Below are 16,782 nucleotides of genomic sequence, written 5' to 3'. Positions count from 1 at the left end.
GGAATGGCTGCCAGTGGCAGAGGGCAGGGCTGGATGGGAGATTGGGCAGGAATTGTTCCCTGTGAGGGTGGGCAGGCCCTGGCTTGGGGTGCCCAGAGCAGCTGTGGCTGCCCCTGGATCCCTGGCAGTGCCCAGGGCCAGGCTGGACAGGGCTGGGAGCAGCCTGGGACAGTGGCAGGTGTCCCACCATGGCAGGGGTGGCACTGGATGGGCTTTGAGGTCCCTTTTAACCCAATCCATCCTGTGACTCTGCAGGGGACAGGGTGGCCAAGAACTCTCTCAGGTTTCATCTTCCTGCAGTAACCTCACTTTTCTCTGCACCTCAAGTGGAGGTGAAAAAAAAAAAAAAAACAACAACAAGAAATAAGCAACCAAAAGCATCTCGTTCCAAAACCACCTCCAAGCACTGACTGACAACCATTGGACAGGTGACATCCAGCTGTCACCTCAGGGTGAGGGGAAAGGTCTCTGAGCATCCCTGCTGGGCTCTGTCCTGCATCCTCTCCCTCACCCAGCGGCATCAGCAGAGGTGGGGACACCCCGGGCAGGGCCACCCCCAAGTCCTGGGTAGCAAAGCTGCCGTTGTCCTCCCCACCCCCACAAAGGGTGCAAAATGAGGAAGTGGGAGGGAAAGAGAACTCGTCACAATCTTGTTACAGCAGAAAGACAAAATCCGAGTGCTCTGGGATGGCCACGGGCCGTCGGTGACAGGAGCCCGAGCACCTGCCTGGGGAGGGACACAGGGACATCATGGTGAGTGCCAGCAGGGCCCCCCCTGCTCCCCTCGGGCCCCCCAGGTGTCACCTCCTGCTGCTGCCACCTCAGGGCACCTCAGCCCTGCCCTGCCCACACCCAGCCTGGCTGCTCTGGGAGCTGCCCCGTGTCCCTGCTGGGGAGGGGACAGTGCTCCCCAGCTTGGGGACAGGGCTGGGGGGGCACTGAGGTGGGTGCAGGGGGCTGGTGACCCCCAGGACAGGGTGGGGAGCAGCAGGGGATGGGTCTGTGCTGCCACACAGAGGTTTGGGGTTTGCTGTCGCTGCTGTGGTACCCACGGGACAAATTTGTGTCCCTGGTGGGGCAGAGGGTGGGGTGGGGGTGGCAGCCACATTCCCCAGGCCAGGAGGGACCCTCTGGGTGCTGGTCCCCGTGGTCAGGGGGCAGGGGCTCAGGGAAGGCAGCAACCACTTCTGGAAGCTGATGTGGAGGCAGAAGAGGAAGGTGAAAGCTCTCAGAATTAGGAAGATGCTCAGACATGGGCTAAGGAGCTGCCACAGCTCTCAGCTCTGCTTCCTGCGTCCCTCAGGGTGATGTGTCTCCAGCTATTTCCATCTAGACAGGAAGGACATGGTGGCCAGGCTGAAACGAAACCTCTCACCCACACTTGTGGCTGTCACCTCGGAGAGGATGCTCAGATGTTGTCCCCAAAGACACCTCCACTGTCCCCTCCTCCACCACCCAAAACTGTTCTGTGGCTTCCTGAGGGACTGAAGAACGCTCTGCAGCCATGCCCCTGGCCCCTGCCAGGCCCATCCTCGTCCCAGCCCTGCCTGGGCCTGCCTGTGACAGTGGTGTTACAAACCTTCTGCTCCTCTCAGCTTCCGGTGGTTTTGAGGCTGTTGATGATTCTGGGCTTGGCCTGCCTTGACTCAAAAGGTGCCACCTTGGGCTGCATCTGCAGGCTTTTTTTTTTTTTTTTTTTTTTTGTGGTTTAGCCCACAGCTTTAAAGAAAACATGATGTTTTCAAAGTGCTACCACAGGGCTGCTCCCCTCCCTGCCCAGAGATCCTATCTGAGTGCCAGGAGCACCCTGACCCTGGGCACAGGGGTGGGGACAGTGCCCATCCCACAGCTGGGGGTGCTGAGAGGTTCCTCATGTGTCACCTGTCCCCTTTGGAGCAAAGTCCCTCGAGCACAGGGGCTGCAAAGGGCACCTGGAAGGTGGAGGGGGGATGAAAGCTTCTCCCTGCTTGGCACGGGGGTGGAATGGCATGGTGCAGGTGCCCTTCCCTGGGGCAGAGGGGACTGGGCAGAGCAGGGCATGGAGAAACTGCTGCCCCAAACCTCTGGAACAAATTAACTTGTGCTGTCACTCCCCACAGGGATGTCACCTGCAGCCCAGTGCCATGGGAGCTCTCTGGGCACCCAGCCGGGCCAACACCAGGGCTTTAAGGGATCCTAATTCCCCTTCATCCTGACTTTACTCTGATTTTTTAGTGAGCCCTGGCCCTGCAAACCCATGACAGGCTCAGGGAAGGCAGTCAGGAACACCCAGAGCTCTGTAAATCATGACAAACCCTTCATTTACTGCTCTGAGCTGGTGTTTTCCTCCCAGCTGGGCTGCACCAGGTGCCCCAGCAGAGCCAGGAAAACCCCTGAGCTGGCCCAGAGGAAGAGGAGGCGAAGGCACACTCACCACTGACAGCTGACAGAGAATCTCTGCATGTCGGCTCAAAACTTTGAGCTCTCAGTGCAGGAAATTCTCCTTTTGCCTTAATTTGGCCTCAGCCAGCAGCCCAGGGTGCCTGTGCCAGCAGCTTTGGGGTGATGGGGACAGGGCACTGAGGGTTTGGCTGCCCATGGGCTCTTGGCACTCTTCTCCTCCTGAAGCCCAGGGTTTGGGGTGAAGCTGGGCAGCTCCTGGGGTCCCTGGCAGCTCCCTGGGTGACACCACGGTGACCTGGAGAGGCTGCCTGAGCCTGCCTGTGTTTTTCCAGCTGGATTTCCTAGAGGATATTAGAATGAAGGCAAAAAAAAGGCCCTGAAAAGGAAAAGGAGAAACTCCCTGGGTGATTTCAGGCTGCAAGAGCAGCCCTGGACACCCTGAGCCCCCTGAGCTGACCCCAAAAAACGGTGGTGGGACAACACCAAAAAGCCCTTTCAGCAGCCAAGTGGGCTTGGCTGGCATTTGGGGTTTGGAAAGGGGGCACAGGGGATGTTTGGGGTTGCAGAGCCCAGTGACAGACACCCCAGGGTGGCTGTGGGGGACTGGGGACCCCTGGTGACAATCAGAGGCTGCCAGGAGCCTGCAAAGGTGCCAGGACACAGAGCCTGAAATCTTGAGAGCCTGCGGGGAAATCAAGCAAAAGGGGAAGAGGAGAAGAAAAGGGAAATAGAAAGAGGCCAGGGCTGATGGGGGAGAAGTGAAATCGGTGACAGGAGCTTGGGGGGTGAAAGAGGAACCACGGGGATGGGGAAAGAGGGGCCTCAGCCCGGTCCCGACGGGGTGTCCCCTCCTGGGCACCGTGCCGGGGGCCACACGGGCACCACAGCTGTGCCCAGCTTGTTTGTGGGAACATCGAGGGCAAGGGGAGGCCTCTGGGTGGTTTTTGCATGGTGAATTCCCCCCCTCCCACCTCCCCTGTTTACCCCACAAGGGCTGAAATCACAGCCCAGCCCTGCTGCTGCCCCCGGGGGACAGAGCCGGGCCAGCTGGGCAGAGGCTGCTGGGCAGCAGGAAGGGGAGCAGGGCACAGGGTGCAAGGAGGATGTGGGGGTGCAGAGGATGCCACCACCCTCCCCTGCCTTGCTCTGGCTCGTAATCAGTCTGTGCATCAACAAGAGTCCTTCATTAGCCTGGCGAGGAGCAGGGGCTGGGGCAGGTCCTGTCTGCTCCTCTGCAGGTGCCAGGAGGCGAGGAGGGGTCCAGGGGGCTGGGACAAGCCCCATGCACTGAATTTTGATCTCTGCCAGTTCCCAGCTTGGCCAAACCCCTCCCTTTGCACCGCCAGGAGCCCGGTTTGGGGGGACAGCTGAGCCGGGGACCAGGCAGGGGCCTCAGGGGGCTCAGAGCCAGCCCTGGTGGCAGGAGGTGGCCCCGACTGTGTCCCCGTCCCCTCAGGGCAGCAAGGAGCGCTTCCACTGGCAGAGCCACAATGTCAAGCAGAGCGGCGTGGACGACATGGTGCTGCTGTCCAAGATCTCCGAGGAGGCCATCGTGGAGAACCTCAAGAAGCGTTTCATGGACGATTTCATCTTTGTATCCTTCCCCAGGCAGCGGGGACAGGCACGGGAGCGGCAGGGATGGGCTTCAAGGCTTTGTCAGGACATGGGACAGCGTGTGCCGTGCCCCGCGGGGACAGGATGGGGACAGGCTGCGGGAATGTCGCCGTTCCCGAGCTGAGCTGAGACACAACAACCAAACCCCCCCTCCTGCCACGCTGCAGGACCCATTTTCCTCCTTCCTTTGTAGCCACAAAGCCCCTCAGCCTCACCTCCCCTGCTCCTGCACACCGGGGTGCTGTGTTCCTGCCACCCACCTGACCGGGGTGGCAGCAGTGACATTGTCCCTGCTGCTGTCACCCACCCCCAGCGATGCCTACAGCGTGTCCTGGTTGCTCTGAACTCCCCAAATCCAGGCAAACCCTGGATGGAGCGGGAGCATCCCTGCAGGTGCGGGGAGGAGGTGCCACCCCTGGTCCCCAGCGGTGCCAGGACACAGGGGACACCGTGCCAGCGCAGGGGACACGGAGCTGCTCCAGCCGAGCTGGCACTGCCGGGCACCACAGCTCTGCAGGAGGACGGGGACGTGTCCCCCAGCCCTGCTCACCCCACGCCTGCCTGGGGACGCGGCCAGCTCGGTGCCCTTCTCCCCGGGACGGGGGTGGCTGTCGCTGCTGGGGACAGGGAGCAGAGCCCCGAGGGGCACAGCCGGGCACGGGGAGGGCTCGCCGGGGTGAGGCTGCTGCCCACGCCGCTGTGCTTCCCCTGCATGTGGGGATGTGGCCCTGTCCTTACAAGGCGGTGCTGTCCCGGCTGTGACTCAGCCAGCTCCCCCCGCAGCCCTGGGGCTTTACATGCCTTTGGGGTTGGCTTTTTTTTTTTTTGGTTTTTGGAGGGGAAAAATACCCCACACAACCTCTCCCTTCCTTTTTTTTTCTGTGCTGCTGCACGCAGGGCTCTGTCCAGTCATGACTCAACATCCCAAGCTTCTGCATTTCCCAGAAAAGCTCCCTCTTCCTGCCCTTTGGCCGCTCTCCCCCTATTTGGGACACAAATAGGATATCAAAGGCTTGGCTAACCACACCTGCTCCATCCCCGCCCTCCATCTCCTCACCCAGCTGGGGGCTCACCCCCATCCCGCTGCAATTCCCTGCTTTTCCGTGCCCCTGCCCGCACTCAGGGACTCGGGGATGCTGCAGGAAAGGCAGCAGGGTGAGGCAGGGAAAGGCAGGAGCCGCCGCTCCTCTCCTCTTCGTGCCTCAGTTTCCCTGGATGTAAAATCAGGATGGGCTCCTGCTGGAAAAGCCGCAGATGGAGCGTGAGCAGAGGGCGGATTCCAGGAATGATGGAGAAGATTTTGGAGCCGATCCCCAGCCAGAGCAGGGAGCTGAGGGAATGCCCCTGCACCCATCACACTGCAGGGGTGAGGGAGCGCTGGGGGTGCCCCAAGTCACGGCAGCAGAGCAGCTCTGCCCGTGCCAGGCTGGAAATGCCACCCTCGTGGCATTCCTGGTGCAGCCCCCAGGACGTGGCAGGGACCCCATAACCACCGGGGTGGGACTGGGCAGTGGGAAGGGAGACACGGGAAGGGACACACGGCCCTTGACCTGCTGCCCAGACCTACATCGGGCCCGTGCTCATCTCCGTGAACCCCTTCAAGCAGATGCCGTATTTCACCGACCGCGAGATCGAGCTGTACCAGGGCGCGGTGAGGCTGCCCCGCGGGCAATCTGGGGTTAAATCTGTGCAAACCCCCCCAGGGGCGTCCCCTGAGGGTCCCCATCCTCCACAGCCCCTCGGCTGCTGCAGGGCTCAGTGCTCCCAACCCAGCGGCAAAGCCTGGGGAATTCAGCTCAGAAATGCACAGAAAGAAACCCAAACATGGTAAAATGCAGAGTGGCTCTGCCCCAGCGAGCTCCCCAAGGAGGAGGGGGGTTAAAAATCGCCAGAAATCATCACGCTGCTGATGAGCTGGTGTTTGAGGGAACAGGCTGATCCCCACATGGGCAGAGTGGGATTTGGGGAGCTCTGTGCTCAGCACTGCTGTCCTTGTCCTTTGTCCCTTGCCCCTTTTTTAGGGTCAGTGTGAAGCTGGCTCCCTCATGGGCTTAGTGAGGGGGATGTGGGGAGCTGAGTGTTACTCTGTGCCCAGCACTGCTGTCCTTGTCCCTTGTCCTTTATTTAGGGTCTGTGAAGGGGCTGATCCCCACATGAGCAGAGCGAGGAGGATTTGGGGATTTGGGGAGCTCTGTGCCCAGCACTGCTGTCCTTGTCCCTTGTCCTTTATTTAGGGTCTGTGAAGGGGCTGATCCCCACAAGAGCAGAGGGAGGGGGATTTGGGGAGCTCTGTGCCCAGCACTGCTGTCCTTGTCCCTTGTCCTTTATTTAGGGTCAGTGTGAAGGGGCTGATCCCCACATGAGCAGAGCGAGGAGGATTTGGGGATTTGGGGAGCTCTGTGCCCAGCACTGCTGTCCTTGTCCCTTGTTTAGGGTCTGTGAAGGGGCTGATCCCCACAAGAGCAGAGTGAGGGAGATTTGGGGAGCTCTGTGCCCAGCACTGCTGTCCTTGTCCCTTGTTTAGGGTCACTGTGAAGAGGCTGGTTCCCCTGTGGGCAGTGAAGGGGATTTGGGGAGGGGAGCTGGATGTTGCCTGTGCTCAGCCCTGCTGTCCCCTGTCCCCTGGTTAGGCCCAGTATGAAAATCCCCCCCACATCTACGCCCTGACTGACAACATGTACCGGAACATGCTGATCGACGGGGAGAACCAGTGTGTCATCATCAGGTACTGGGGGACACTGGGGCACAGCTGGGCTGTCACTGCTCCTGGGGACACCTGTCCCCACCAGCCCTTCTCCCCAGCCCGGGGTTTCCCAGCTGAGAGGTGAAGGTTGAGGAGCTGAGGTTGGCTCCTGGGCTCTGGGGTGTCTGGAGGGACCCCCCGGCAAGGCTGTGCCCAGGGGTGTCCCAGGCAGGGACAGAGGCACAGAGCCTTGTGCAATGCAGCTCTGCGGGGCAGTGTTGCAAGGGAAATGGTCAGGATGTGGGGCAAGGCTGGAGACTTCCCTCTGAGGCTCCCAAGTCCCCCTCCTCCACTTCTAAACCCGGTGACAACAAATTCAACATCTCATGGAGCAGCTCCTCACCAAGCCACACTCTGCTCACACTGATCCCCCTGGGCAGCCCCATCCAAGGGGTGGCACTGTTCCCTGTCATCCTCTGGTCCTGCTCCAGGAGCCACCTCAAAGCCCCCCAGAGGATGGGTGGCTCTGGTGGGGCCGTTTCACCTCTGCTCTGCTTTGCCCTTTGTACAGTGGAGAAAGCGGAGCTGGGAAAACAGTGGCAGCAAAATACATCATGGGCTACATCTCCAAAGTGTCTGGGGGCGGGGAGAAAGTCCAGGTGGGTCTGTTGTCCCCCCTGCCACTCATCATTTCACCTCCCAACTGATCCCCACCACCCCAGCCCCCAACATCCCCCCGATGGGGGCTGGTGGTGACACACAGAGCAGCCACTCCAGGACTGGGGACACACAAAGCCTCAGGTCTGTCCCCAGGCCTGGAGTGGGACACAGCAGTGCTGAGCCCTGCCCTCCTGTGTCCCCAGCACGTGAAGGACATCATCCTGCAGTCCAACCCGCTGCTGGAAGCCTTTGGAAATGCCAAAACTGTCCGGAACAACAATTCCAGCCGCTTTGTAAGTCCCGGGGCAGTGCAGGGGTCAGCGCTGCAGCAGAGCCACTGAACCAGCTGGGTTCAAAGCTCACCTTTAGATCAAGTCCAGCCATTCCCCCAACACTGCCCCAGGTGTCCCCAAGTGCCACATCCAGCTTTTCAGTCCCTCCAGGGATGGTGACTCCACCACAGCCTGTTCCAGTGCCTGACCACCCTTTCAGTGGAGGAATTTTTCCTTGTATCCAATCTAAACCTCCCCTGGGGCAATGTGAGGCCATTTGCTCTGGCCCTGTTGCCTGTTACCTGGGAGAAGAGACCGACCCCACTGGGCTCCAGCCTCCTTTTGGGCATTGAGGGGGCAATGAGGGCTCCACATAAACCATGAACTCTTCAGCCAGGGTTTGCACACCCCACAAAGCTCCTGGTGTGATGGGGAAGGGGTTGGGGGAAATGAGGAATGCCCTGAGGCAGGGCCACAGCTCTGAGCAGGATCTGTGCTGGAGCAGGGAAAATATTTTGAGATCCAGTTCAGCCGGGGCGGAGAACCCGATGGGGGCAAGATCTCCAACTTCCTGCTGGAGAAGTCGCGCGTGGTGAGCCAGAACGAGTGCGAGCGGAATTTCCACATCTACTACCAGGTATGGGGGTGGCCCGGAGCCACCAGGCTGCAGGGGGGACCAGGAGCTGGCTGACCACAGCCCTCTGTCCCCTCCCAGCTCATCCAAGGGGCGTCCCAAGAGCAGCGGCAGAATTTGGGCATCATGAGCCCGGATTATTACTTCTACCTGAACCAGACAGACACCTACGAGGTGGAGGGCACAGATGACCGCAGCGACTTCCACGAGACCATGGTGAGTGCCTGGGAGGGAGGGGAGGCCCCAAAAGCTCTGGGGCTGGGTGGGGCTCACGGGGTCCGTGCACCCCCAGAATGCCATGCAGGTCATCGGCATCTGCGGCGAGGACCAGCAGCTGGTGCTGCAGATCGTGGCAGGGATCCTGCACCTGGGCAACATCAGCTTCAGGGAGGAGGGCAACTACGCCCGGGTGGAGAACGCTGACTGTGAGTAGCCACGTGGCTGCAGGGGACAGGTGGGGGGAGCCTCGGGAATGAGTGGCTGTGTCACAAATCCCCCGGCAGAGGAGGGAAACAGCACCAGCACCTTTCGCAGGTTAGACATGGGGAAACTGAGGCAGCAAGAAAATGGCCCAGCCAGAGCTTGATTAGCCAGGGGACAGATGCCAGGTGTCACTTTGGGAGAGGAAGGACCCATGTCCCCTGTCATTGTCCCACTGCTGTCCTTCACACCTGGATGGGGCCAAGGGTTTTGACCATGGCCGGAGCCAGGTGGGGACAACACAGCCCTGACCACCCCACTCTGCCCAGCCCTGGCCTTCCCTGCCTACCTGCTGGGGGTCGACCAGGAGCGCCTCAACGAGAAGGTCACCAGCAGGAAAATGGACAGCAAGTGGGGCGGCCGCTCCGAGTCCATCACCGTCACCCTCAACGTGGAGCAGGCAGCCTACACCCGCGACGCGCTGGCCAAGGGGCTCTACGCCCGCGTCTTCGACTTCCTGGTGGAGGTGTGTGGGCCTGAGAGGGGATGGTCACCCCCTGCTCCAGGAGATGGCCAATCCCACTGCCCTGCAGCCAGCTTGTCCCCTCTGTCCCCGCAGTCCATCAACCGGGCCATGCAGAAGCCGTACGAGGAGTACAGTGTCGGGGTGCTGGACATCTACGGCTTTGAGATATTCCAGGTGTGTGTGGCTGGGAATGTCCTGCCCTGCTCCCACAGCAAGGACAGCACCTTGTCAGGTGGCCCTGGGAAGGGTCCCTGGAGTAGCACCCAAGCACTGGTGGTTGGGGTCCCCCGATGAGGCTGAGGAGCAGAGGACAACCCAGCACCATTTTCTCTTCCATCTTTCATGCAGAAAAACGGCTTTGAGCAATTCTGCATTAACTTTGTGAATGAGAAGCTGCAGCAGATCTTCATTGAGCTGACCCTGAAGGCAGAGCAGGTATGGGGGTTGGGCTGGGGGCTGTGGGGCTGTGCCAGCACCCCAATTCCTGCACCCCCCTCCTCCCCAGCACCACAGCTGGAGCAGGGGGTCTGCAGCACATCCCAGGGGTTCGGGGCCCACCCAGCTCTCCCTGTGCTTCCCCAGGAGGAGTATGTGCAGGAGGGGATCAAGTGGACGCAGATCCAGTACTTCAACAACAAGGTGGTGTGTGACCTGATAGAGAACAAGCTGGTGAGTGGGGTCCCCTCTGCTGGGGAGGCTTTTGGGGGAGCAGAGGCACCCAGGGACAGGGCTGTGTGGGTTGTTGAGGTGGCAAAAGCTGGTCCTGCCAAGCAGCAGAGAATCCCAGACTGGTTTGGGATAGCAGGAACTTTAAAGATCATCTTGTCCCACTCCCTGCTGCAGGCAGGGACATTTTCCAGTGTCCCAGGGTGCTCCAAGCCCTGTCCAGCCTTGGACACTTCCAGCACCCATGGGCACCTGGTTCAACATGAAGCAGCTGTGACCAGGTGCAGGATTGGGCCCTGCCACACCCATGGCTTTCATTTCCTTGTGGCAGAACCCTCCTGGGATCATGAGTGTCCTGGATGACGTGTGTGCCACCATGCACGCCACGGGCGAGGGCGCTGACCAGACCCTGCTGCAAAAGCTGCAGGCGGCCGTGGGCACCCACGAGCACTTCAACAGCTGGAGCTCGGGCTTTGTCATCCACCACTATGCTGGCAAGGTGGGTAGGGCCCCCCAAAGCCCCCAGCCTGCACCCCACAGCCCCACCTGCCACAGCTGAGGTCCCCTCCTGTCCCCAGGTGTCCTATGATGTGAACGGCTTCTGCGAGCGCAACCGGGACGTGCTTTTCACCGACCTGATCGAGCTCATGCAGAGCAGTGAATAGTGAGTCTGGCAGTGCTGGGGAGCTGGGGCACCCCAAAAGGGCTGGGGAAGAGGGCAGAGTCCTCAACATGCAGATCTGAAAGGCTGGCCCTGCCTTTGTGAGTTGGGGTGCTCTGCCCTGCATGGCCCCATGGGCACCGGGGGCATCCCAGGGTTGCAGGGTTGGGCAGAGCAGGGTCATCCACCAGCTTTGCTCCTGCTCCTGCTCCTGCTCATGGGGGTGGTCAGGGAAAAGGCACTCAGCCCCACAGTAGAGGACTTCCCAGCTGGCCTCAGCCCAGGCCGTGCTGGCAGCTCTCACCTGGGGACTGTCACCTCCCTTGCAGCGGTTTCATCCGGATGCTTTTCCCAGAAAAACTTGATTCTGACAAAAAGGGACGGCCGACCACGGCAGGCTCCAAAATCAAGGTGTGTCCTAAGGGCTGCAGAGCAGCAACTGCCTCTGGGGCAGTGGCAGGGGCAGTGCTCCCACCACCCCCTTTGATGCTACAGAGGTCGATCCTTGCACCAGAAACAGGCCAACGACCTGGTGAACACACTCATGAAGTGCACCCCACACTACATCCGCTGCATCAAACCCAACGAGACCAAGAAACCCCGGGACTGGGAGGAGAGCAGGTAACAGGGAGCCCACAGAGCCCAGGGAATGGGACCCAGCCACGGAGGTATGGCCAGGACCAGCTTTCCTCCAAAAACTGCAGCCCTGGGCTGGTCCCTCTGAGCTGTCCACTAACCCAGGGAGCACAAAGAGCACGTGGGGACACATTGTCCTCTTTAGGTGCACGTTTAGGTGCCCTCCTAACCTGTTGTTCCTCCATGGTGTACAGGGTGAAGCACCAGGTCGAGTACCTGGGGCTGAAGGAGAACATCCGGGTGCGCCGGGCAGGCTTCGCCTACCGCCGCCTCTTCCACAAGTTCCTGCAACGGTGAGTGGCCACTGGCACGGGGCTGGCAGACCCCACAGCACCTCCTCAGGAGGAGACGAGGGTGTGGGAGGCCCTGGAATGGATTCACAGGTGAAGAGAGTTGGGGGTGTTCAACCTGGAGAAGAAAAGGCTTGGGCGAGATATTAGAGCCCATTCCAGGGACTAAACAGAGCAGCAGAGGGACTTGGGATGAGGGCCTGGAGGGGCAGGACACAGAGAATGGCTTCCCACTGCCAGAGGGCAGGGATGGATGGGATATTGGAAAGAAATTGTTCCCTGGGAGGGTGGGGAGGGCCTGGCACAGGGTGCCCAGAGCAGAGCAGTGTCCAAGGCCAGGCTGGATGGGGCTTGGAGCAGCCTGGGACAGTGGAAGGTGTCCCTGCCATAGCAGGGGTGGCACTGGATGGGCTTTAAGGTCCCTTCCAACCCGAACTATTGTGGGATTATTGTGGGATTCTGTGAGCCTGTTCTGTCCCCACAGCTATGCCATCCTCACCCCCGAGACGTGGCCGGCGTGGCGCGGGGACGAGCGCCAAGGGGTGCAGCACCTCCTGCGCTCGGTCAACATGGACCCAGACCAGTACCAGATGGGCAGGAGCAAGGTGTTCGTCAAGAACCCCGAGTCGGTGGGTGGCCCTGGCCCCTGGGGGCACTGCCCGTGGCTGGGTGTCACTGGGGAGGGTTTTTGGGGCGTCGTGGCTCAGCACTGCCTGTCCCTCGCAGCTCTTCCTGCTGGAGGAGATGCGGGAGAGGAAATTTGACAGCTTCGCCCGGGTGATCCAGAAGGCCTGGCGCCGGCACATCGCCATCCGCAAATACGAGCAGATGAGAGAGGAGGGTAAGGCTAGCCAAGGACAGGGACAGTGCCACCCCAGCAGCTCTTTCAGGGTGCTTTTCACTGGGACAGCCCAGCTTCAGAGCAGCAGCCTGGCTCCTAATCATGGCACTAATGGTGATTAGGTGATGGAGGAACCGGCCTGTGAGTTGTTGGGAGTTTTTTCCCACTCTGAAAGGAGAGCAGGGATTTCCTGCTCCTATTTCCAGCCCTGGGAGCCTTGTGCTGTCTAACTCTGCTTTTCATGGCCTGCACGGGGATGGAGGGGAGTAGCTGGGAGTCAGTGTTGGCAGAAGGATGGGACAAGCCACTGACACCATCATGGGTTTTCCCACTCTCCCAAAGCAGGAAAAATCAAGGGGAAGAACCCAGAACACAGCTGGGTCCATCCCTCCCTCCCACAGCACAAGGTTTTTGAAGGCAATTAATGGGTTTCAAAGCCAGCCAAGCTCAAGCAGCTGGGATTCCTCCCATGGCATAAAACAAACCCCATTTTTTGCTGCCATGACCTGTGTGACTTCTGGGGGGCTCTGAGCCACCAGCACAGAGCCATGTCAGACCTGCACCTCTTTGGGGTCCCTCCCAGCCGCCAGCATCCTCTACAACTTCAAAGAGCGGCGCAGGAACAGCATCAACAGGAATTTCGTGGGCGATTACCTGGGCATGGAGGAGCGGCCGGAGCTGAGGCAGTTCCTGGCCAAGCGGGAGCGCGTCGACTTCGCCGACTCCGTCACCAAATACGACCGGAGGTTCAAGGTGCAGGGACACACCTGGGGCTGGGCACCTGCTGCAGCTCCTGGTGGCTTCCCTTGGGTGGGATGTGTGTGTGTGGGGTTTGTGTCCCACCAGCAAAGCCCCCTCACCCTTTTCTCCTGCCCCTTCCCAGCCCATCAAGCGGGATTTCATTCTCACCCCCAAGTACTTCTACCTGATCGGGCGGGAGAAGGTGAAGAAGGGGCCTGAGAAGGGGCAGATCAAGGAGGTGCTCAAGAAGAAGGTGGAGCTGCAGGCGGTGAGCGGTGTCTCGCTGAGGTGTGTCCCTTACCAGGGGCTCTGCACTGGGCTTCCCCTCTCTCCATGCCCTGCTGCTCCCCAGTCCCTCATCCACGGGGGTGTCCAGTCCTGAGGAGGAGGCTCCCCATGGGTGCTTTGCAGAAGCCAGGGAGTTTTCCAGCCAAATCGCCCTCCAAATTTCCTTGGGGTGGACCCAAGGCCTGTGGGGTCCCCAAATCCCCCCCAGCCCCGCTGGCCTTGGTGGGGTTGACACCTCTGGTTGCTCCCTCAGCACCAGGCAGGATGACTTCTTCATCCTCCATGAGAATCACGCCGACAATTTCTTGGAGTCCATCTTCAAGACAGAGCTGATCAGCCTCCTGTGCAAACGCTTCGAGGAGCTCACCCGCTCCAAGCTGCCCCTCTCCTTCAAGGACACGTAAGGATGGAGGCCAGGAGAGGTGACAAAGCAGGACAGGGTCCTGTCAACTCGGCCTCATGGCTTCTCTCGCCCCCAGACTACAGTTTCGGGTGAAGAAGGAGGGCTGGGGTGGCGGTGGCACCCGCAATGTCACCTTCATCAGAGGACAGGGCGACGTGGCCGCCCTCAAAGCTGGAGGCAAAACCCTTACGGTCAGCATCGGGGATGGGCTCCCCAGGAATGCCAGTGAGTGCTAGGGCACTGGGGGGTGGCAGAGGGGGGACACAGGAGTGCTGGGGTCACAGGGCATGGCTGGAGGCCTGGGAGCATTGGGGTGAGCTGGGTGTATTGTGGCTCCCCTGGGAAGGACCCATTTCTGCTCTGGTGATGGGGCAGCACCGGGACCTTTGGGGAACAGGGTACAAATGGGGGGACAGCCCCTACAGCTGGCTCTGAGGACTGTCACCTAACGGGGGGGCTTGTGTCCCCCCAGAGCCCACAAGGAAGGGGGCAGCACAGGGCAGAGGTGGCAGCAGGCGTCCAGCACCTTCCCGCAGTGCCCCACCAGCACCCAGAGGTGAGGAGGGGCTACAGGGTGGGGGACACCCGGGGGTGCTGTGCATGGCCCCCCTGTAATGCACCCTCCGGGATGGGCTGTTCCAGGAGCCTGCAGGAACGGGGGTCCCCAGGTCCCCCGCGAGGACAGCTGGGCACAGAGGGACACCTACAAGAAGCCCCAGAAGCAGACGCGGGGCCCCCCGGCCACGGCGCTTCCCGCCCGCAACGCCGGCCACCAGCCCAAGGCACGGCCCCCATCCGAGCACAACATGGACTTCCTCAACGTGCCTGACCAGGGCGTGGCTGGGTAGGTGCTGTCCCACGTCCCTGTGCCTGCCCCATCCTCCTCTCCCACTGCCACCAGCGCGGGGAGATGCTTTCCCCTCTGAGGAGGGGACCAGATGTGTCCCCTTCTCAGACAGGGGATGTGTCCTGGCTTTGCTGGCAGGACACATCTCTCAGGCTCTTGTGCATCCCAGTCCTCCCAGTCCCCGAACTGGGAGCACCCAGCTGCAGGCACAGAGCATCCCATAGTGGTGGGACAGCACGATGGGCAGCTCATCCTGCCCCAGTCCTCCCAGTCCCTGAACTGGGAGCACCCAGCTGCACAGAACTCCTCAGGATGGGCAGGATGGGCAGCTCATCCTGCCCCAGTTCCCCCAGTCCCTGAACTGGGAGAACTCACCTGCAGGCACAGGCAGCAGAGTGGGCAGGAGGGTGCAGCTCATCCTGCTCCAGTTCCCCCAGTCCCTGAACTCGGAGTGCCCAACTGCAGTCACAGAGCATCCCATGGGTGTGGGGGCAGTAGGATGGGCAGGGTGGGCAGCTCATCCTGCTCCAGTCCCCCCAGTCCCTGAACTGGGAGCACCCAGCTGCAGGCATGGAGAATCCAGTGGGTGTGGGACAGCAGAGTGGGCAGCTCATCCTGCCCCATTTTCCCCAGTCCCTAAAGTGGGAACACCCACCTGCAGGCATAGAACACCTCAGGGTGGGCAGGAGGGTGCAGCTCATCCTGCTCCAGTTCCCCCAGTCCCTAAACTGGGAGAACCTACCTGCAGGCACAGAGCATCCCCATGGCTGGGTTGCTCATCCTGGCACAGTTTCGCCAGTCCCTAAACTGGGAGCACCCACCTGCAGGCACACAACACCTCAGGGTGGGCAGGAGGGTGCAGCTTATCCTGCTCCAGTTCCCCCAGCCCCTAAACTGGGAACACCCACCTGCAGGCACAGAACACCTCAGGGTGGGCAGGAGGGTGCAGCTCATCCTGCTCCAGTTCCCCCCCATCCCTGCACTGGGAGCACCCACCTGCAGGCACGGAGCACCCCACGGGTGTGCAGGGTGGGCAGGGGCAGCAGCACTCGCCATCCCCCGTGCCCTGCCGGTGCAGCCCGTCCCTCCCGCCCTCAGGGTGCAGCGCCGGCGCAGCGTGGGCCAGCAGCCGCCCCCGGCCCGGCGCCCCAAGCCGCAGCCCAAGGCGGAGGGGCCGCGCTGCCGGGCGCTCTACCAGTACATCGGGCAGGACGTGGACGAGCTCAGCTTCAACGTGGGGGACGTCATTGACATCCTGATGGAAGGTACCCGCTCGTGCCCTGCCCGCCTCCTCACCCTGCCGTGCTGGCACCACCACAGCTGAGTTTTTGTCTCCTCCCCAGATGCCTCTGGCTGGTGGAAGGGCCAGCTGCACGGCAAGCAAGGGCTTTTCCCTGGGAATTATGTGCAGAGGATCTGAGCTGGAGGAAAGGAGGAGCTCACCGTCCTCCCACCCCACCTCCAGAGGCTGTGCTCGAGGTGCCAGGGCACCTGAAGTTTTCCCACCAGCTTCAAAACTTTCCAAGAACTTCCCAACCGTGAAGTTTTCCCACCGATGCTAGCACAGAGTGAGCGTTTCCTCACGAGCCCCCCCAGACTGTGCCGGTGCCAGGGGCTGGATCCCACAGCCCCTTCAGCTGGGGGCACCCTGCAGCCAGGACGGGCTCTTGGCTGCGTCTTTGTACTCTGGGACTTAACCTACTATGCAGTATGAATAGAATCGTTGTTCGTAATTATGGTAAATAAGCAGACTCAGCAAGCTGACTCAGATTTTGAGTTTGAGGGTTGTATTTCACCCACTGAGGCTGTTTCAAAAGCTGTGACGTGGGCAGACACAGATCAGAGGCAGCCCCGTCCGTCCCACCACGAACCCTCCAGAAAATGCTGAATACACCAACCAGCTCTCCGGGCTCCAGCCCAGGTACCTCCAGGCTCCGCTGTGGCTCTGGATGGCTCAGCACAGCCGGCGAGGCACAGGAACACTCCGAGGATCCCTCAGCAAAGCCCGGGAGCTGCCACAGCCTCTCCTGGCGCTGCTCGGGGCAGCTGTGGGGTGTCACCCCTCTGGGATGCTTGGGGTGGCAGCTGAGACCCTCTGTGCCGACACGCCCCAGCCCAGGGCAGGGGACAGCGGGGCTGGGGTGTGGGGTGGAGGCTGAGCCCCAGCAGGGGCTGCCCCAGGGGGTTTCAGCCGGGAGAGGGAGGAACAGGCTGAAAT

The 16,782-nt window shown here is 61.0% G+C and overlaps 1 protein-coding gene across 1 annotated transcript; it reads left to right on the top strand.

Annotated features, from left to right (window-relative positions):
• Positions 1-638: 638 nt before the first annotated feature.
• On the top strand, positions 639-16,660 carry MYO1F (myosin IF). The gene is made up of 28 exons (XM_064396532.1): positions 639-753; positions 3,839-3,976; positions 5,558-5,647; positions 6,627-6,721; positions 7,251-7,338; positions 7,543-7,632; positions 8,117-8,248; positions 8,327-8,461; positions 8,538-8,670; positions 8,995-9,191; positions 9,285-9,365; positions 9,540-9,626; positions 9,774-9,860; positions 10,189-10,356; positions 10,436-10,521; positions 10,848-10,929; positions 11,033-11,139; positions 11,349-11,447; positions 11,929-12,073; positions 12,171-12,285; positions 12,869-13,038; positions 13,169-13,314; positions 13,568-13,714; positions 13,794-13,942; positions 14,190-14,273; positions 14,360-14,561; positions 15,663-15,829; positions 15,908-16,660. Exons 1-28 carry the CDS (start codon positions 751-753, stop codon positions 15,982-15,984), a joined length of 3,300 nt encoding a protein of 1,099 aa, XP_064252602.1. The 5' UTR covers positions 639-750; the 3' UTR covers positions 15,985-16,660.
• Positions 16,661-16,782: the final 122 nt, after the last annotated feature.

Source organism: Passer domesticus, chromosome 21 (genome assembly GCF_036417665.1).
Source record: "Passer domesticus isolate bPasDom1 chromosome 21, bPasDom1.hap1, whole genome shotgun sequence".
NCBI lineage: Eukaryota > Metazoa > Chordata > Aves > Passeriformes > Passeridae > Passer > Passer domesticus.
This window is presented reverse-complemented; position numbering and strand designations above follow the sequence as displayed.

Excerpts from the sequence above, each read along its gene's own strand:
- MYO1F (XM_064396532.1), top strand. Across the intron at positions 9,366-9,539 it reads ACGGCTTTGAGATATTCCAG|AAAAACGGCTTTGAGCAATT; the intron begins GTGTGTGTGGCT and ends TCTTTCATGCAG. Across the intron at positions 11,140-11,348 it reads CGGGACTGGGAGGAGAGCAG|GGTGAAGCACCAGGTCGAGT; the intron begins GTAACAGGGAGC and ends CATGGTGTACAG.